Here is a 21,332-nt window from a genome sequence, read left to right as displayed (position 1 = left end):
AGCAGGAATGGTTTTCCTGGGACCACATAAGATTTTTCCAGCACCAGTTTAGACTACAGGTCTTACTTTTTACCACATAGATGTTATGGACGTGGTGCAGCTATACAGGGCGGGTTTTTCTGTCCTGAGACATACCACAGGCCAGACAGGCCAGTTGTCTTCTTTGCAGGTAGTCATTTTGAATTTTACATGGGCACTGTCAAAAAAATCAGCTCCTTCCTTCTTTTTCCTCACTGACTACATATTAGGATAAGCAGTAGGGAGGTCCCAGGAATTCTGAGTAGGTGCATAATTTTGTTTAACGGCTGCAGAGTAAACAGGATGTTGTGCTTGACTGAGAGGCTGCTCTAATCGGATAACCCTGCCAGACCCTCGTGTTTATGCTTCTATGATTTAAGGAGTCCAAACTTAAAGAAACAATAGCGACTTCAGGAAAATAATTTCAAATAAGTCCGTGAAGACTCATTTTCTTTAAAAGCCTTTTTCTTTTATTCATTTTGCCCACTGTTGTGCTCTTTCCATGTTTCCTTTCCTTATGCATTCAGCCGATGTGTATAAATGTTCCCCAGAAGTGATTTCTGAAGGTAGATTTTAGTACTTGTGCCAAAAGTGCTCGTATTCTCATTCAATCAGGGAGCAGCAAAAGTGCCATGTACTGTGACTTATTCGACCAATTATCACTAAGCAGAAAAAAATGTCATTTCAGGCCCCTGACTATGAATCCATAGAGTAAACAAGCCTTCACATTACTTGGATGAATTTTAATAATGAATAAATTTTAGGAAGTTGCAACTTGCTCACAGATATTTTGCCAATAGAAAAAAAATATGTTACATTACACAATGGATTAGAGATGATTAATTCTACTGTAATATTTATTTACATTGCACACAAGAAGAAATTAAAAGAAGGTTTTAAAAAAATAATGGTCTACATTTTCTTTAAAGGCTTCGAGGTGTCCCCATTTTTTACCTGTGAGCTCGGAGGCATCGAAGGGATGAGAGAGTTGCATGAGCACCCCTTGAAATGAGACCCCTCAGAGGTGTCTCAAATTGGGCAGCAAAAGTTGCTATTTAATTTGGAAAACTCTTGCTGGCAATAGGACCATTTTAATAACTCCTCATTAAAACTCAGTGACAGAAGAGATCTGGGTTTTTTGCAGCTCTAGAAAGATGAATAGAACAGCTGGAGAGCAGGGAAATTACACTGACTGGAAAGAGAAAATAAAGCAGAGCAACCAGTGGCAGCGTCTTGAGTGAGGAACAAAATGTAGATTAACTAAATCACCGGTGAGATGTAAGTGTGATTAATTTCGTTCCCACCCCTCGTCTACGCTAGCAGTAGCAGCTATAGCCAGCAGCAGAGTCCAGGGACGTTGGCTGGGGTGGGGGCCTGCAGGTGAGATGAGATGATGCCTGCACCCCCTCCCCACTGACCCTCTCTGCTCTTGTTTCCTGCGCCCGCAGGTCGTTTACTTCACTGCCACCTTCCCGTACGTGATGCTTATCATCCTGCTGGTGCGAGGAGTCACGCTGGCCGGTGCTGCCGAGGGGATCATCTTCTACCTGAAGCCAGACATTTCCAGGCTGGCAGACCCGCAGGTGGGTGGGGGTCAGGCAGGTGCTGGCCACGGGAAGGTTTCCAGTGCCCTGACCCTTGGATCTGCTGCTAGCTGAGGATCCAGCTGTCTTCTCTGAAGGGAGGCCAGCGAACCAGTGAGACCTCCTTAAAAGAGCTGAGAGAGGTCTAGTCCTCCTGCACAGCACAGCCTTTTTGCTCATGCATCTGCATTTTTGCTCATGCGTCTGCAGCATATGGGCATATTAGGTCATTTCCACTCATGGGCTCAGCAAAACCAGAAGAGTATATGAAATATTCAGCATGGAACAGACAATTTTGCTGGGTCTTAAATGCAAATAATTAAGGAAGGGGGGGGGAAATGATCTACCACTTTTCATTTTTTCTGGCCTGGTTAGCACTTAGTTTGGCTCCAGCAGGGCCCTCCCAGGGAGCGCAGAGCCCCTGTGCTTGCAGAGACTGAATGCATGCAGGTAATGTAGGCTGGGCAGCAGGTTCGCTTCACCTGTCCCAAGGGCTGGTCCCACTCGCTTGGGTCAGCAGCTGGCCAAAGGGAGGCTTCAGCCCCTGCCACCGCTCACTGGAGCTCATGGAACCCCTGCCCGGCAGGGGGGATGCTCTGTACCCAGGGAGGGCAAGACCGGATTAGGGCAGAGGGTGCAGCCAAACCCAGGACGCACAGGGTAGCCTGAGTTGGCAGGAGGTGGGCAGCACCCCTGGGGGCTGCGCGGGGCAGATGGCAGGATCCCCCCTTGGAGGATGCCCCGGGGTGTTGGCTCGGGCACCTTTCTGTCGCGGCAGGTCGCTTCCCTTCCCCATGTGGGCTCAGCAATGCTGTGCATGCTGCCTCTGCCATCCCAGGGAGGTGCTAATGCAGACTCTCCCCAGTGTCATTTAAATGACACTACTGCTAATTATTCCACCGCCGAATCTTTTCGTGGAGGCAGCCGAGCAATATGCTTAGCCCACAGTCTCAGCTTACCTCCTGCATCTTCCCAGATGGCCAAAGCCCCAATTGCTCCCAAACCAGCTGCCAAACACACTGTCTTCCCCCAAATGGCTTTCAGATGCAATTATGTGTTGTCAATACAAAATCTGTGGTGTGCTGCATGCAAAGAGCCAGCTGAACATAAATGGCATTTTAATATCAAAATAAATAACAGGGGGGTGACTGGGGCTGAGTGTGTTTTATTCATGGTCAGAGCTTATTCACTGAAAACCTCCCTATCTTTCACAGCCTAACTAAAGCTGACATGGTCTTTCCAGGCTGCTGCAACCCAGTGTAGCAGGACCGAGAGATCTTGCTACTGAGTTTAAGCAGAATGTGGGGCTTTGGTGTAAAGCGGGATATGTGCCCGTGCCCGTGCCCGTGCCTGAAGAGCTCCCATGTACGCACCTATCTGTGAGAGATCCACGTGAACTTAAGCAGCAATGCCTGGGTTGGGATTTTTTGAAGGTTGCCAAATTTTAGCTGCCTGGATGTTTGCAGCTGGGGGCTGCTTAGAGAAAAAAGAGAGTGAGTGGGAACACACAGACAAAGAGAAAGGTGGGCTCTTTTCCTGCCTGCCTGCTAACTCGAAGCTCAGGGCTTTCCCTGGGAGGGGGTGAGAGCAGAGCTGCAGTTCCACCCACAACAGAGTGAATAAGGGAATCCTCCATGGGTGAGAAGGCTGGAGCAGCGGTGAACAAGCCCACTCAGGTTTTCCCATGCAACGCCAGAGCAAAGGGGAACCTGGGCCCATGACACCCCACCAGCCTGATATCTCTCAGCCCAGAAATTTTCCCCCTTTCACCCTGTACCGTGGCCTCGGAGATGTGGGAAACCAGATTCGGGAGCAGGGAGGCGAATGCACTGATCATGCAAAAGATTCGCCAGTCCTCATTTGGGACGACTCACCAGTGGCTCTGTAAACCCTGAGCCACGCAGGGACCACAGACACCTGCAGTGCCAACTTCAGCCGGAGCCACGCTGTCAGGGATGCTGCCTCTACCCAGAACACAAAGGTGTGGGATGGAGGAGTCGTGTCAGGCACTGACCAGTGCCCTATGTCGCTTTGAGTGGGATGTGAAAATATGGTCGCCTCAGGAGCCTTTTCCTAGAGGACTTGCCGCCCTATAGCTCAATTTTCCCAGAGAGGTATCCCAGTTTCCACATCCACTGAGCCCCTCCCTGTCTCATGCAGTTTGTTCTGCACAGATGAAGGGGTTGTTGTGAGACAGGGCATAGCCATTTGTTTATTTTGTTGCCAGATCTGGAGACCACTGACCTTCTCTGTTCCAGGTCTGGATGGATGCAGGCACTCAGATCCTCTTCTCTTACGCCATTTGCCAGGGGTGCCTGACAGCTCTGGGCAGCTACAACAAATACACCAACAACTGTTACAGGTAAGAGGAGCCTGGATTCCTCACATCCTTCTGGAAATTTGCTCAGAGCTGCATTTCAGGCAGGCTCTGTCCGCAGAGGGAGGCCTTGGGTCATGCTGCTTTGACTATCGAGCTGCTCGGAGTGTGGAAGCTGCAGAGGACTCAGCGCAGGGATGGAGAGTGGCTGAGGGAACACGGGAGCTCCCGAAAATGGCTTTAGTAGTGCTCTCCCGCATGAGTCAGCTTGGAAACGGGGGAGATTGGAGGAGGGGGAGGAATGAAAATGGAGAGTGTCTCCAGCCACTGTGGAGACACCACGGGCTATTTTGATGGGGTGAGTGAGCAGGGGTGGCATGGCCAGCTCTGCTGTCACTTGCTAGGCAGGGGAGATGGGACAAAGATGATGGCTAGGTCCCCTGTCTCCAGTGCTTTACTGCCATCAGGGTAATGTACTGCCAGTGGCATTTTGATCCTATCAAGAAGATTAATTGAGTCTGTCTGGCCTCCTCCTTGCCCTTGGATTACAGATCTATTTTATCCATGGCCTGACATGGAGCTCAGTGAAGCCATCAAGACCATTTCTGACACCTTTCACAGAGCCCTGAGGAGTGGGGGCTTTGTTATTCCTTCACGTATTGCTCTGGCATGGATGGGAAAATGTAATGGTACTCTAGAGACATCAATCATCTCTCCTCTTCTTCCAATCTCCAATAGGTGCTGCCACGGCTGTTGGTCAGGCAATTAATACTTTCCCCTGGCTCTCCTGAAATGTATCTGTCACCAACAGAGCGGTGTGCTGATGCCTTCCTCTAATGCCTTAGGTGCCTTGGACTGGCAGCTTAGTTCTGGGTGGCCCAAATGTGCTGTCTGTCCATGCTGCCCCACAGCAGCTGATGCTGTGGGTCTGCTCTGGCAGCTGCCCAGGTAGGATCCTGGGGTGTGGGGTTTCCAGCCCAGCCAGCTCAGACTGGCGCCCCATTTTTGCAGGGAATAAGTGCACAAAAGTTTCAGGACAAGTGGCATAGCATGCTCTAGCCTCCCTCTGAGCATAGTTAATAAAGACAGTGTAGACACAACCCTTGCCAGGTGAGGATTTTTGTTAACCCATTAGTCCTTGTGTTACCAGACCTGCTGAACCTGTACGAGTTCATGCTTTCAGATGCTCCTCTTTCTTGACTATGTTTACTTTTGCAACCTTTTCCCTTTTCTAATTTGCTGGTTTCCTCATTTTCTCTTTGTTTTTCATATTCCCTTGACTCCTGTCAACTTTTTTGTTGCCATGTCCCTGTGTATATCATTGTGGCATCCTATTCACAAGCCACTGGTGGTGCCCTGTGTCTCTCTTTGTGCCAGCTATAGTCCTATAGCTCTTGAACAGTGGGCTACAAGGTAGGTAGGCTGATTTTTGTCTCTGTTCTGTTTTGAGCTTTTTACTTCTGAGGGAGTTCAAGAGCAGCATTGCTGTTCCTTGGGCCATGCTGTCTGGCTGGGGAAGCTGAGTACAGACATGATCCCACATGGACCCATTCTGCAGTGGGAAACACCAATCTTTCTCTGGTCTCCTCCCTGCAGGGACTGCATCATGCTCTGCTTCCTGAACAGTGCCACCAGCTTCGTTGCTGGCTTTGCCATTTTCTCTGTGCTAGGCTTCATGGCTCGAGAGCAGGGTGTACCCATTGCAGAAGTGGCTGAATCAGGTAGGTTTTTCCAGAAGACTTCAGAGCCAAGGCAAAACAGAAAGCCTGAGGGGGAGGGGACTTTTCTGAAGTGAAGCCCGGGATGTTATCTACAGCCTCTATCACTGTGGGTGTCTGCAGTGAGGTCTGCAGAACCAGTGCTTCCCAATGTGTCTTTCAGCCCTGCATGTGCAGGGAGCCGTGGTGGGGTGAGCTTTGAAGCAGTATGTGAACTCACTCTGTGCTGCCGGGTGGTGGTGGCAGGCGGTGGTGTGGGGGGCACCCGTGGTCATCCTGTGGTCTGTTGGCAGGTCCTGGCCTGGCTTTCATAGCGTATCCAACGGCAGTAACGATGATGCCCGTGTCTCAGCTCTGGTCCTGCCTCTTCTTCCTCATGCTGATCTTCTTGGGACTGGACAGCCAGGTACAGCAAGCGCACCCTCCTCGTCTAACGCCCAGGTGCCTGTCCCCACCCTGAGCACTCCCCAAGGCCATGGGAGATGATAATCTGGTTATGTGCTTTGCTGGTACCTCCAATAAATTCTCCACATTATCCACAACACTTTCACAGTGTGGGAGCTCAGAGCCAGTGCCAATGGGAGGCCAGTGATTATGTGTGCTGACATCTCTGTTTGGCATCCTTCTCCCTGTGTGTACATCAGGGTGTCCCAGCTACATCCCCTCCCATCTCCCCTCCCATCTCTGTGCCAGCACCAAAACCTTGCACACTGTGGAGTGAGGCCTGGCACAGGGCAGGGCAGTCTGGGAAGGGGAATGGGGCGTTTTTCTCACAGCTGCATCTCACCAGAGCAATCCCTGTGTGCTCTCCTCGCTGGTGTGCCCATCTCTTACCCTCCCATAGCCCTGTTATGCCAGGAGCAAAACCCAGCAGAGCACCCTGCAGAGCGCAGTGTGCAACCCTGGCAAGCCAGCACGAGGGGAGCGGTGGGTGTCCCAGCACGCCTGCCAGGCAGGATGCTCTGCTCAGGCTCCGCTTTGCAGCACCTCAGCCCCTGCGCCTGGAGAATGAGGTCCCTTTCCTCTCTTTCTCTGGGTTGAGGTCCCCTCCTGCCTCATCTCGCTTACAGCTCTGCTTCATGCTGGCTGGGCTGTCCCAGCAGTGGCTGATGTTCTCTTATGTATCCCGTGGGTGCCGTATGCTGCAGGACCAAGAGCCATGTGGTGATGAGCAGGCGTCCTGTCCCATGGTCAGCCCCAAAAGCCAGCAATTCACCTGCAGAACACCCAGCCACCCGCTCTACTACATTGCCCCAGGCAGTTGTAGTGTATTTTGCAGCCTGTCCTGCTGTACGAGGGGTGTGCTTGATGTTAGGGCTGAGCTGTGTACTCACAGTCACTTGGCTCCCCTTAGCTTCACGGTGGACAAAAAGAGAAAACAAAACCATAAGGATTTGGGTGGCTGGAGGAAAAAAGGATAGCGAGAGGGAATGTGTGCTTGGGGAAGGGGAGACACTGGTTTTTCTAACCTGTCTTCTTCTGCAGTTTGTCTGTGTGGAAAGCGTGGTGACAGCTCTTATCGACATGTTTCCGGAAGTGTTTCGGAAGAAGGGGCGTCGGGAGCTGCTGATCCTGGCCATTGCAGTCATATGCTACCTGCTGGGCTTATTGCTGGTCACTGAGGTAAGAAAGGAGTAGCTGGGGTACAGCCGAACACCAGAAACCCCGCTAGACTGCTCTGGAGGAGTGGGTAGAGACAGCAAGCTCATCTTTGATGCTCTTAATTATCCTTCATTTCTAATGCATTAGCTGGTGTCTCTCACAGCCAGTGCTGCTTTTACCCTGCGTGATGCTAGTGTACTTGCTACATAACTGAGCCTTCCAGAGAGACAGTCCCGCAGCCCAGAGAGGCCTCCTGACATACAGCTTTGTGCAAATACCAGGCCTGGCAGCTAAAACAAGCTGAGCTGCACAAGCTCTTCTAAGGGCAGCGATCGTTCGCTGGCTGCTTTCCACAAGCAGCAGAGCAGGGGGAGGGAAGGCCAGGGGTAATGGCTGCACCGTAACCCTGCCTGAGCAAGTGGGGAGCCTGTGATCCCCGGGACCAGAAACAGCAGAGCTGTGTCGGTGCGATGCTCTGCACACAGTGTTTGCCCTGCTCTGCAGCTAATAGCCAAGCACCTCTTCCTGCACAGTGCTGTGCGTGCATACCGCATACTTGGGCAGTGGGTCTAAGCACTCCTCTGTGCCGCCTCCATGTGCTGCGTAGTGACAGCTAATTCCTGCTGAACCTCTTAGGCACTGCTGAATGATCCTCCAACAGGATCCTGGCTAAGGATTTGCTGAAGGCAGCTCCCACGGTGATTGAGAGAGCTCTGAGTGAAACCATGTTAAGGATTCCCATGGCTTTTGCATGTCCCCTTGCGTGGAGGCATCTGCTCCCACTGTTGCAGGATGTCACTTCATATGTGGTGGGATGAAGGGGTAATTCCTCTGCTACTCTGGCAGTGTCTAGATCCCTTCAGCACTATTCGAAAGCATCTGCTTGACTTGTATTGGAGGGGCTTTCTCTTTGAGAAAACACATAGAAGTAGGAGAGAGGAGTCATCCACTGACCTGTAGAGGTAGCTAATGGCAACTATGCAGGGCTCAGTTCAAAGGCAGAGGCAGCAGGGAAGCCACATGCCTCTGCCATCACAGGACTTGGACTTTGAGCAATATGTAAAGATGGATACAGCTAAAATGAGGTATCTGAACGTCCTGATCCTCAGGATCCCAATTTCTTGGGTGCAAAGTTCTGCACTGCTACATGATATTTTGAAATGATGCTGGAAACTTGCTAACTGATTTAAAACAAGCAAAGAAACTAGCTCCTGCTCCTGTGGACATAGAAACCAGCCTAGCCCAGCAGTATCATAAAATGGGCATGAAATGCTCTCCTGCCACCAGGCCTGACTGTCTTTTTGGGACAGTGTGGGGGCAGCCCCAAGAGAAGGCTCTTCTCCTCCTCCCACCTGCTCTAGGTGCAGTATTTCTGCTGCTATTCTTCTGCTTGCCTCAGTCATTTTTCCCTCACATAGAATAGTCCTGCCATGACTCTCTCTTCTCTACCTTTTCAACAGGGTGGGATGTACATCTTCCAGCTCTTTGACTACTATGCTGCCAGCGGCACGTGCCTGCTCTTCCTGGCCATTTTTGAAGTCATCTGTGTAGGATGGGTGTATGGTAAGTGGAGGACAAAAACCTGTGTTGCTCTTTCTTAAGGCAAGGATGGGGGGTTGAGAAGTGGAAGTGGATAGAAAAGATCCTTAGGGGGCAAAGAAATGCTGTAATTACCCTCTTTCTTGTCTGGTTTCCACTGTGTTTCCTTGCAACATTTCTTAATTGCTCCACATTTAGAGTAGGAAGGTTTTTTCCCTCTCTGAAGGTTCCTCATGTTGAACTACCTTGCTGCTCTTCCCATCTGCCCTTTGAATTAGAAAATCAGCTATAGAGGATTGACTGCTGTTCTTTGGTCTCTGTTACTGTCTGCTTACGTTGTGCCTTTCGTTTAGTCCTGTCAGTTAATTTAACACAAAATGCTGGGATGCAGACTTGTTGTGTGTTACTTCTGCAATGATACACGCTTCCTCTTTGCACAGGCTGTGATGGCACTTGTAAAAGAAATGGGAGGGACTGCTTTGGCTCTCAGTGAAGTCTGTAACTAAACTACTCAGGAGCAGGATTAAACTGAGCTCCATGAACTATCAGAAGGAAACCAACTGCTTGTTAGTCTGTGCAGTAAGAAGAGTATCCTGTGATATCCTACGGGAGATCTCTTCCCTGCTGAATGGTGCCTGAGCACACAGGCTGCAGTTCATCTCCCTGAAGCTTGCGTAGAGGCTGGTGGTTTTCAGGCAAAGGGTCTAGTTGTGTGTGATGCAGAGCAGCTACTCTCTCTCCTTAGCTTCATGGAGCTACAGGACTTCAGTACCTGTAAGGATTGTGCAAAACTATAGTAGATGTCAGCTTAGACCAGACCCTCAACATGCCACAATCACGCATCTGCTGGCTCCTAGCTACGCCAAGCAGTGTGGCCATCCTAACCTAAGGAAAAGATTGCAGGCATGAGCATCATGTTGTATCCCTTTCAATGGCCAGGAGTGGATACTCAGGAAGGAGTATAATAGCAGAAAAGTTAGCAATGATACTTTCTGTGAATATTCTTCCAGCTTCTAACAACTTATTATAGAACCATAGAATGGTTTGGGTTGAAAGGGACCTTTGAAGGTCATCTAGTCCACCCCCCATGCCATGGGCAGGGACATCTGTCACTAGATCAGGTTGCTCAAAGCCCTGTCCAACCTGACCTTGAACACTTGCAATGTTCAAGGTGCATGTGATGGTGCATCCACAACTTCTCTGGGCAACCTGTTCCAGTGTCTCAGCACCCTCATAGTAAAAAATTTCTTCTTTTCATCCAATCTAAATCTACTCTCTTTCAGTTTAAAACTGTTACCCCTTGTCCTGTCACTACAAGCCCTAATAAAAAAGTCTCTCTCTGTCTTTCTTACAAGCCCCCTTTATATATTGAAAGGCTGCAACAAGGTCTCCCTGGAGCCTTCTCTTCTCCAGGCTGAACAACCCCAACTCTGTCAGCCTTTCTTCACAGGAGAAGTGTTCCAGCCCTCTGATCATTTTCACGGCCCTTCTCTGGACCCACTCTAGCAGGTCCTTGTCTTTCTTGTGCTGGGGATCCCGGAGCCAGATGCAATACTCAGCTTGTTGCCCAGGGTTTTCCAGAGCCGGAAGTAAAATCTATTTATTTCTCTTCTGTTAATTTTTGCAGTTGACTCAGGTAAGCATTTATCATCCACAAAATGCTGCAGCAAGGAGCTCCATGGCTTGGTCAGGTGTTGTGTGAGAAGTCACTCTCTTTTCCTTGTTTTGAATCTGCCACCTGCTAATTTCATTTGGTGCCACCTTTGTCTTATTTTAGAAGAGACAGTGAGCAGTCAGTCCCTGTGTGCTCTCTTTGGTGCTTGAAATTGTATAGAGGTTGCATTGGCTGTAGTGCAGTTGCTGATGAAGGGGTTATCTGTTTCTCCAAACACTTTATGTACAGCAGGAGCCAATTGCTAGTCTGGATGGACTCCTCTCTTACTGAAATTGTAGCAGGTCCAGCTGCTTGGGCTTGACCTCTGGGGAATGCAAGAGACGCAGATCTGTAAGAGAGATTTATTCTAGAGAGATATCCTGCAAAGGAAGCTCACCTGAGAGCTTGCAATACCAGACCCTGACCAGATTTTAATTTAGAGTCACCTTCTACCCAGTCTCTGTGGGGTTTACAGGGGGATGGAAATTCCCATCCATCGGTGACAGGGCTTCATCATCACCATGCTTGGTTGCATTAAACTGAATTATGCTTTAATGTATAGAATCCCCCTGCCATTTTTACAGTCACACAGGCCACATGTTTTTTCCGACGACCCATGGAGAGGAGCAATGGCAGACACTGAGCAGCAGGAGAGGTGATGCTGCCCCAGCAGCCTGGAAGGGGACGGAGCAGCTGGCAACTGAGAAACAGCCCTTTCCCTCACCACCATGGGTTCATTTGTCCCACTCCACATAGCGGGATTTAACCCTCTTGATGTTCTGCTTTCCATCCATTGGGCTGATTCTGGTCCAAAATGTAGTCAGAGGGCCAAGGTGCGGCATCTTAGTGGAAAAAAAAGTGCCTGGTGCCAATTAATGTTTTTTTCCCCGGCCTCAGAATTGGCAGGGCTGAGCCTCTTGCTTACACTGTGAAGAATTACAGCATTTTTGCTAACACAAATATGCGTTCAGAGTTTCCCCGCTCCCAGCACATACGCCAACCACCCACCACTTGGCAGCTTCCCTCTGCTGCCAGGCAGCTGCTCTCGCAAAGATCTGAGGATTTCCTCGCGTACTGCTCTCTGCCTATGAAAGAATCACACGGCATCGGACCTGCTGATCACATTCCCTAGAGGGGAGTGCTGGAGGGTTTTGTTTTGGTTTTTTTTTCTCCCTTCTCCTCTCTCCCTTTCACTTTGGGACAGGCAGCCCTCATATAAGCAGGCATGGGTTTTGAGCACTGGGATTCACAACATGATGCTGCTGAAATGTGCTGCAGGGAGGATATTTTCCAGGCAGTCACAGCATGCACACTAGGATTAGCTGTTCCAGGAGAAAGCAAGTGCCTCCATTGCTGCAGGAGAGCCGGGGCTGAAACCAGTAGGACTGTTTACAAAGCTAAAGCAAACTGATGCCAGCGGGTACCTGTGGGTTGCCCTAGGGCGAACCCGTGTTGTGCTGGTATAAATCTTTCTCTCACTCTCTTGCTCACATGCAGCGTGGCTACCAGAAGCAGCAGCCTCCTTCTGCCTGGATCCTGCCTGTTGGGCTTGCTCTGGCTGTGTGTGCTTAATCCTCTCGGATGCACCGGCTACAGGCAATCTTACCCGCTTATTTATGGACTGTAAGGGGCCTGCTCTGTGCACCTGGTACCCAAAGGGTGCACAGTTGTTGCAGTGCCACAACGCTGCTGCTGGCATTTTGCACAGGTTTGGCGCAGGTGTTGATGCTGCAGGTTTGAAACAGAGAGGGAGCAGATACAAGCTTAGCACTATGGCATAGAGCCAGGGTCATCACGTATTGAAATCCTGTGGATGAAATTTGATACAGATGAATGCAAATAAATGCAGCTTGGGAGAAAAGATTTAAAAGGGAGGGCTTTTTCATAGATTCCAAACTAGCAGATCTGTGAAACTAATTGTTTCTGGATACTGTAAAAACAAAATAAAATCTTTGTCCCTTTCAGTTTGGGTATCATTTGCAGTTGTTATAAGCGACATAAAATGAGAAGGGCTGCATAAGGACAAGACATAAGAATGTAAGCACATCTCTAGTTGGGTTCATGTGACATTTATGCCCATGAGTTTGTGTAGCAAAATCAAATGATTTGTCAGAAAAGCATGCATCAGCTTTGAAGGTATATGGGATTGGTCAGCACAAGAGAAGTGGTACCAGCACGCATGGATAACTGCCCTATGCCTGCACACCATTCTTCCTTGTCTTGGGATACTGGGGATAACAGCAAACATCTTTGTTCATTCCAACAAAAATCTCTTTGGGGAAATCTTTATGGTTTTCTCTGCAGAAGCTTTATCTAATCCTTCTAATGTGCTGGGAAGGAAGGGGGACTGCACACATCCTCCAGCTTCTAATTTGCTGAAAAAGCCAATGTGGAGTGATTGAACTGATGACTTCTTAAGCTTGATCACTTTTTCATCTGCCTGCGAAACATAGAACATGTAAAACCTCCTGTTCATATACTGTCTAAGGATGTTCCTGTCAGTCCCCATTGTGTTTCATCACATCCCCTACTGACTGCCACTGAGGCTGTGGAAATGCAGGACCTGATGGTTGTAGGGACAATAGGGATAAGGACAGGTGGAGGCACACCGTAACTAACAACACAAGTTTTGGGTTGTTTTCTTGGTGGAGGATGGATGTCTGTTGTGTCTTTCTTTTTGTTTGGCATCTTTGTATTTCTTTAATTGCTATGTCTCTTCCACTAGATCCTAGATCCAAATTTGCAGTGAAACTTCGGTGTCCACAAAGTTGTATTACAAATTAATTTATCCATCATATGTCTGACATCACAGTGTGTTTCTGTGGAAGCACTGTATGGTATAAGAGACTGTGCTGTGCTCATATTCTAAACTGCAAGTCGCATCATTTATATCTTTCTTCTTTTTTATCACTCTGTGGAAGATTTTGGCTTTTTGACAAAATAAATTTTTTTATGCCATCTCCCTTTCATCCCCAGTATATTTTCAGAAATGCTATCTGAAGCCTCATGATATTTACAGCTTGGAAGTTTTAGGGTTCTGTTCTCTGGTGTAGGCTGGGCTCCCACACAAGGCTGCGTGTCCCTTGATATGCCACAGCTTGTTGTGTTTGCTTAAGGCTACTTGTTAACTTGCCAACTCAAGATGGGAACCATGACGTGTTCAAAGAACCTGCCCTCCCCAGCCTAAATATTTGAAAAAGCTGGGTTTAAAAGAGCTTTTCTGCAAACATTAGTCATGGGATATAGAAAATAGTGCAAAGAATTACAAACAAGAAAAGCACACAAAATGTGCTTTTGTAGAATTCATATATTTAAAGGAAACATAATACAGCAATATAATTCTAAGACATGAAAAACACAAACCAAAATAAAACTCACCAAACCGCAAACACTCACAAGTGTGGCCAGTCCTCTAGGTATATATTTTAACACCAGCCTTCTGGTGTTAAGATGCAAAGAAGCAAGGTCTCATCATGCTTGCAGGTGGGAACTGAGTCATGACCTTGAGTTCACAGCGGGATGAACACCCCTAAAGGCAGAGCCCTTCTTTATCAGCTAAGCACTGTGATTAAACTTCAATAAGACAAATATGGTACTATTTCATCCCAGAGGTGCTTAACTGGTAACCCTTTCTATAGACAGTCTAGCTCCACTTTTTTGTCTAATATTGTTACTCTATTTTACCCGGGGCAGTCTGATATAGTACCTCTGGTTAGCTGTAGTTAGGAAGAAGTTAGGGCATCTGTCCTGGTTTTGGCTGGGATAGAGTTAATTTTCTTCCAGTAGCTGGTATAGTGCCGTGTTTTGGATTTAGTATGAGAATAGTGTGATAACACACTGATATTTTAGTTGTTACTAAGTAGTGCTTACACTAGTCAAGGACTTTTCAGCTTCCCATGCTCTGCCAGGTGCACGAGAAGCTGGGGGGGGGCACAGCCAGGACAGCTGACCCCAACTGGCCAAAGAGCTATTCCATACCATAGGGCGTCACGCTCAGTGTATAACCTGGGGGCAGTTGGCTGGGGAGCAGCAGTCGCTGCTCAGGGACAGGCTGGGCATTGGTCAGCAGGTGGTGAGCAATTGCATTGTGCATCACTTGTTTTGCACATTCTTTTATCATTATTATTATTATTTCCTCTTCCTCTGCTGTCCTATTAAACTGTCTTTATCTCAACCCACGGGTTTTACTTTTTTTTCCGATTCTCTCCCCCATCCCACTGGGGGTGGAAGGGAGAGTGAGCGAACGGCTGTGTGGTGCTTAGTTGCTGACTGGGTTTAAACCATGAGAGCATCTTATGAATGACTTTTTGATTCTTCTTCATTTTACATCTCTTTTTGGCCAACATTAGGCTTTTGTTCCTTGAAGACATCTTAGAGTTTACTACAAGGTCTGCTGAAGTCCATCTGCATTACGCCATCCCCTCTGTATACCATTGCATACATTTTCTCTTTGTGCTTTGGGTTGGGAAGAGCCAATGGATAGGGTCTGGCCAGTGGCAGGACTTTTAGATGATCTTCAGAGGTATATCCCACTCTGGTGCACCATGAGATTCTGGTGGGTCCCACATACTGTGAACAACATAATCTAGTAAGTGAGACTAATGAGAGGAGAAGAAGGAGATCAGGCACCTGCAGGACAGCTCCCACTGGACAGTACAGCAGCACTTGCAGATGGAAGATATGGTTTCCAGCAGAGTTTGATTGCCAGGTCTTCTGGGTTTATGCCAAAAATAAAATATTCTGTGGAAAGCAGGCTCTTGATGACAGGGGAAATGCCCAGCTCAGTGTGGATTCTTGACATGACTTCCCTGGTGTGCCAATCTGGTTACAAAGAGAGGGTTTTGTTTGGTGTCCCCCACTCTCTTTGTTCCTTTTAGCACTCTGGGTTCACACATTCCCATGTGCGCAACCTGCAAGAGCTTTCCCTTGCTGACCTATAAACCAGGCACCCCTCCTTGCCTTGTGCCAGTCCTTACCCGCTCTTAGTGGCACATGGGCTGCAACCTCTCACTTACAGCTGCTGCTGTCTGACGGACAGGGCATTTTTTCTGTGTCAAGCTTTCTGATAACTTATGGCTGAAGTTAAAAACCTCCATCTGCATTTAGCCACAGATGGGCCTTTTCAATGCCAGAAAAGCCTGTTACCTGCTGCTATATTATTAGGATAGCCGTGTTTTTGCCAGGAGTAAACACTGAGGATAAAGAAAGTTGGGATCTGATGTGAATAGTGGTTGAAGGAAACAACGATGATCTGACCTCTGACTTTGTCTCTGTGCTGGCTGGTGGCCAAGGTGCCAACCGCTTCTACGACAACATTGAGGACATGATTGGTTTCCGTCCGTGGCCCTTGATCAAGATATGCTGGCTGGTGTTCACCCCGGGTCTGTGCTTGGTAAGTGCAATTATGACAACATGGCATATTATCCTGTGTCCCTGGGTTCTCAGTAGAAAATGTTGATTAGTATTCAAGGTGCTGCTGTAATTTTTTCAAACTGCTATGGAGAAGCAGAAGCTTGTCCGTAGCTGAGGTGGCAATTTATTTCCCTTGCAAAGCCTTATTTTTTGCCTGGAAAATTAGTTGAGCCTGAAAAGCCACTTGTTTACTGTGAAGGCAAAGGGAAATGTATCCTCAAAGTCTGGAGAGGCTTGGACAAATTACTTTTGAATAGAAGACCTGTGAGAATTACCCCATTCTGAAATACTTGCTTCAGCCTGTGTTCCTGTGCCCTCCCATGGTTCAGAAATATCTTTCCATGGCCATTTTCTTTCTATGTCATTAAATCTCTTTTAATGTGTTTAAAGAAAATGCTCCCTAAGTCAGGCAAGTTCTTGCCTGTTTTGAGTTTATGTCCAGTCTTGCTTCATTGACTTTTACATGATTTCTGACCCAAATTCTGCTCCTGCATCTGATGTTGAGAATTGTTTTCTTTGACCTCAGTGGGAACACAGATGGGATCTATAGCTACAAAAGATTTCTAGTCCTTAGTCCTCGGGCTCCAGCAGGAGTTGAATATCAGGGAAATTTTCAAAGCAAGCCTGATCCAGCCCAAATAATCTGAGAGCTCTGTGGCCAGAGAACCCTAAGAGGGGTAAATCTGTGCCTGCGTGGTACTTCTGGAGGGCTTCTGCCAGGGATATCAATAAATCCTGACTTTGATATTAATAAATGGCTGTCTCAATGTTGCTGGACCCTCAAAGCTGCTGCCAACTTTGCTTAGGTTGAACCCTTAAGAAGCCTGAAGGCTTTACACTGCAGAGAACCCTGGCTCTGAGATAACTCCTTGTGTGATCAGCATGCACCAAGCTCTGCCTCTCTGCAGCTAGCAAGGTCCATGCTAGCTCATGCAAGACATCACATTCATTGCCACCCAGCCAGTGCTTGCAGGGTGGCCAGGCTGCTTGGCTTTGCTGCTCCCTTTGCTCTGTCTATGTCTGTGTTTTCTGCTCCTCAGGCCGTCTTCCTGTTTTCCCTGATCAAGTACACACCCTTGAAATACAACAATTCCTACGTGTACCCGCCCTGGGGCTACGTGGTGGGCTGGCTGATGGCACTCTCCTCCATGGTCTGCATTCCTCTCTACGCCATCTTCATCCTCCTGAAAACCAAAGGACCTCTGAAGCAGGTACTGGGATTGTGGTCTCTGGGCGAGTTACTGCTGCTTCCCCCAGACAGCTCAAAAGCAGTTACTGGTGCTTCCTCCAGACGGCTCAGGGAGCTGCTTCCCCCAGATGGCTCAAATGTGCCACATATATTTTCCCCCAAGGGCCCCAGGGAAGATGTATGTGGCACATTTCTCCTCTGAGAAGGCAAGGGGGGGTGAGAGTGGCTCTTCCCCATAATGCCCTGTAGCTCTTGCTGGCAATTTGCAGGGCTTGGAGAGTCTCAGCACAACTTCCAGGGTGATCATCAAATGTTCAGAGTCTCCCATGAGACGCTGCACCACCATGCTCAGTGCAATATGTAGACATATGCAGAGCACCTCTAATGCTGGCTCCACTGGGTGGCAGAGGACCCCCTCAGTGTGGGCTACCTGAGGCCACAGGCTGATTGGTTTGGTTTATGGTTCAGGTGATCCTGCTGGCCATGTAAGTAAAGATGGCATGCCACCACCTTTGCCTCCTCTTTTGTTACTGACTAGTGCCAGTGCAAACCAGGTCCAAAACCAGGATCTGTTTTGCCTTTACTTCTTGTCCCTTGCCCCTGCTGCCCTTTTAGTCCTGGGTCAGGACCATGTTATTTTCTCTGAAGAAATGGCATGTGGCTATTAAAGAGGACATGCTCACAGAGCTGTAAAGGTGCCGTGCCCAAGCCTGGCCTCTTTCACTGTAGACACCTTGTCCTAGGAAGAAGCGTGTCTAGGAAGATGGTGTCATCTGGCCCACCTGACCCATGAAGAAAGACCCAAGTGATGTACAGTTCATATAAATTTCTGCGCAATTTATCTTCTGGTCCTTTCCCATCCTCAGATGACTGTAGGCTTATCTGCAGCTGGTTGGGGTGGGGAGAAGGTGAACAGGGGACAGGAGCATCCCTGTGGCTGTGGTGTAGGTGTGACAGTCACAGTGTGGGATCATGGGGAGGAGGAACCTGCACTGCCGACACAGCCAGGGACGGGCTGGGTGCAGGATGTCCTCGTTGGCTCCATTGCCTCAGGGAAGGTGAATCTGTGCCCACGGGGGCTCTTATTTGCTGGCTGGGAGATTTGACTTAATAGGGAGTGACAGGAGCTGTGGCAGAGCTGACTAATGCCCATCTCAGGCTCAGGAGAAGATACAGTGCAATGCCCAGACAGGAATGGTAGCAATGAAAGTCTTTCAGTGACACAGTGAGAGGGGCATAAGCCGTGCAGGCAGGGAGGCGGAGAAGTACGATGCTATGAAATAGTTCCTGTTTAGCTGCCTTTGGCCCTCGGGCCTCCTGGTTGCTGTTGGTGGCCATGAAGAGATGACAAGGTTGGGAGGGAGCTGGGAGCTGTACTCCTCCCAATATGAGGAACTCCAGGTGAATCTTGTGCCAAGGTGCTGTGATATGATTTGCTCCAAGTTCAGACCTTGAGTCCTGCCTCTTACAGCCCTCTCCTGTGCTGCGGGCCATTTAGTGGTAATGCATCTGTCCTTTCCCATGGCCGGTTCGAAGAGTTTGACTGGGTGGCTGACAACGTGTCTGACTCCCCACAGCTCAGAGGTTTCATATGTCTAAATGAGGACTTGGAGCTGTCAGTGAAGTAATTGCCTCAATGTCCTGCCTGCTAAACAAGCAATATTTCTCACCTGTTGCAAAGTGCTTTGAGCCTTTGGACTGAAATGTTGCTGTGAGTGGTGTTAATGCTTATTTTACAGCACACCTGAGGAACTGATTTGGCCAATTTCAGATTGAGGGTTTTTCTGTTTGCCCTGGTTTAGATGATATTAGTTGTAATTTCCAGGGACTTCTCTGTTATATTAGTATGAAAAAACTTCCGAGGATGTGGTTTAGGCATGTAGGAAGGAATCAGCTACTAAGCCTGAGTTGATGCAGGGGAGAATCAAAGCCGACCACACAATACCTCCTGGAATAGTTGCTCCTGTTTTGAAGACAGGTTTTCTCAAAATAGACCTGTTTCCTTTTTCCAGTCACACCTCAGAAATGTAGTGAATTAATTTCCTTACACAGATGCTTCCAGGAACAGTGCCTTTCAACTGAATATTGCAAACCATTCACTGAAAGCAATTAATTGGTAATTATGATCAGTCACTGCAACGAACTGATTCCTCTTGTTACACATGACTGACCAAGAAACACAAATGTTGTTTCCTAATGTGTCTGATTAAGACAGCTCAAGCTCCAAAGACTGAAAACTCGCAATGAACTGCTCACAGAGTAGCTGCAGGCCAAGGCTGATTTCAGAAATCGTGGGGCAAATACTTTTGAATAAATGAGCAAAATCCGGGATTCTGGCAGGCACTTCACAAGGAGTGGAAGCACTGAAATTAATCCAATGAGTCACGGATTAATTGCCTGCTCTGCTTGTGATGTGTTCTGCAAGGGAGGAGCGTGCACTGGCCTGAACAGCTTGTGACAGAAAAAGTTAGTAGCTGTGAAAGTTGGTGTTCAGCAGGGAAGCGATACACTGGCCCGTGGAGCTGGGTAGGTGGCTGCAGGACGCTGGGTGTCACTTGGCTTTGGGAGGAGCCCAGGTGCTCAGGAAGGCGTGTGGTACCAGAGGGGCTTCAAAAATGGGATGAGAAAGACCAGAAATTCAGAGCAGCTGTCTCTGCGGGCCAGCACCTTTTGCCCAAAGAGCTCCAAGTTCTTTGCATTTTTTAAGAATAAACTCCCCAAAGCTGACACAACACTAGCGTACATGTGTGTGGAGCAGCCTGCAGCACCCCTGCATTGCAGAGGACAGGGGGAGCTAAGGGCAGGCAGCTGCCCCACAACCCCTGCCTGCACCATCGCAGTCTGGCTGGCTGGAAGAGGGGAGCTGGGATGGCTCGGGGGCAGGAACCAGTCTGCGGAGGGACTGCTTTACCGGGGAATTGCCACTGAGGTAGGTATCCCCTGCCACCCTGTTTCGGACCATAGCAGGAGATGCCCAGCACTTTCTGATGGTTAGACCATTTGGAAGGCTCCACAGCTCCCACCAAAGCCAATGGGAAGCACGGCTACTTGGCACAGGGGAAAAAAAAGGGCTTTACGGTGTTTTTTCCATGGCTACAGAAAATGTCTGTGGGGCTAATCGCTAACATCCTTTCTCCCAGAAACACGTCCGTGAGGAGCCCTGTACGTCAGGTGGTCAGTGGACAGCCCGGGTTTGAGCCCAGAGGTGGAACAGTTGTCATCGAGAGCAGCTGAAGTGAGCCTGCTCTCCTTCCTCTCCCTTTCACAGCCATTCAGCAGGAGAGGAGTGGGGAGCTGGGAGCATTAGCTCTCTAGGTGCCTTTGCCCCCAGCAATGGTTGTGGATCACTATTGGGTGTCAGTTTGTTTATCAGCTTAATTAACAGAGACTTCCTCTCCGCAGCGGCTGACACAGCTGATTTCCCCAGCAGAGGATCTGCCGCAGCCAAAGAAGCACGTGGCAGGTCTGTCCGAGCTGAAGCGCACGGGATGGTCCCCTCCGGTCCAGGAGGTGCTCAGCATCACAGAGAGAGAAACTCACTTCTAAGGCACCAGGGATGTCTCCTCCGTACGGACTGATTCGCTCTCTCCTTCCCGAAGTGGTTTCTTTTCTCTCCTGGGCTCTCCCCTTCTCTCCTTCACGTCTGAGACAGAAGCATCTGGGACACCCTCTCCTTCCAGCCAGCTGGTTGCACCCCCAGGGACAGGGTTTCTCTTGACTCCCTGGGGACAACTCTCCCTGCCAGCAGCTGGGGAGAGAGCAACATGTTTTTGTCAGAAGTGTCCTCCAGGACTGACACTGGTGGGGAAGAGAAAAACAACGTATTAGCAAAAAAAGAAAAGAAAAAAAAAGTGGTCGTGTTGGGAGGGGGAAAGGAAACCACAGTGGTGAGAGAGAGCAGAGAATAAAGGTGTGCAGGAGCAAAGTGAGGGATGCAAACGCACAAAAAGATGGGGCGTTAGCGCAGGGAGTAAGCAAGTTGGTTCAGAAGTACATAAGAAGCTGGAGGATGACAAAGGAAAGTGCATTGCTAGGTCACCTACGTACGAGAGAGAGGGAGCCAGGAACATATCATAGGCAATGATAAAAGGAGGCTGCAGTGTTAGTAGTTACGGCTTCAATTGGCACTGAGAGGGAAGAGAGTGACAGGGTGCTCGATGCAATCATAGTTGATGGATCTCAGGGCAGTCTCAGGATGGAAAGGGGGTGAGGAATAACTATCTAGGGGACTCGCTCTTGGTCAAAACTACACAGCCCAGCGAAAACACATCCAAGAGTGAAACAGCTGAATATTTGACAA

General features: G+C 48.8%; 1 protein-coding gene across 1 annotated transcript in view; it reads left to right on the top strand.

The window, feature by feature from the left end:
- The window catches only part of LOC140646212 (sodium- and chloride-dependent betaine transporter-like), a 31,206-nt gene extending 10,628 nt beyond the window's left edge, over positions 1 to 20,578 (top strand). Inside the window, exons 6-14 of the mRNA XM_072849793.1 lie at positions 1,467 to 1,601; positions 3,860 to 3,963; positions 5,515 to 5,639; positions 5,930 to 6,042; positions 7,122 to 7,259; positions 8,699 to 8,801; positions 15,723 to 15,823; positions 16,884 to 17,054; positions 20,435 to 20,578. Of these exons, the coding sequence (XP_072705894.1) occupies positions 1,467 to 1,601; positions 3,860 to 3,963; positions 5,515 to 5,639; positions 5,930 to 6,042; positions 7,122 to 7,259; positions 8,699 to 8,801; positions 15,723 to 15,823; positions 16,884 to 17,054; positions 20,435 to 20,578 (1,134 nt within the window). The remainder of the gene's footprint in view (positions 1 to 1,466; positions 1,602 to 3,859; positions 3,964 to 5,514; positions 5,640 to 5,929; positions 6,043 to 7,121; positions 7,260 to 8,698; positions 8,802 to 15,722; positions 15,824 to 16,883; positions 17,055 to 20,434) is intronic.
- The last annotated feature ends 754 nt before the right edge of the window (positions 20,579 to 21,332 follow it).

Source organism: Ciconia boyciana, chromosome 1 (assembly GCF_034638445.1).
Source record: "Ciconia boyciana chromosome 1, ASM3463844v1, whole genome shotgun sequence".
NCBI lineage: Eukaryota > Metazoa > Chordata > Aves > Ciconiiformes > Ciconiidae > Ciconia > Ciconia boyciana.
Note: the sequence above shows the minus strand (reverse complement) of the source record. Positions and strands in the feature narration are given on the sequence as shown.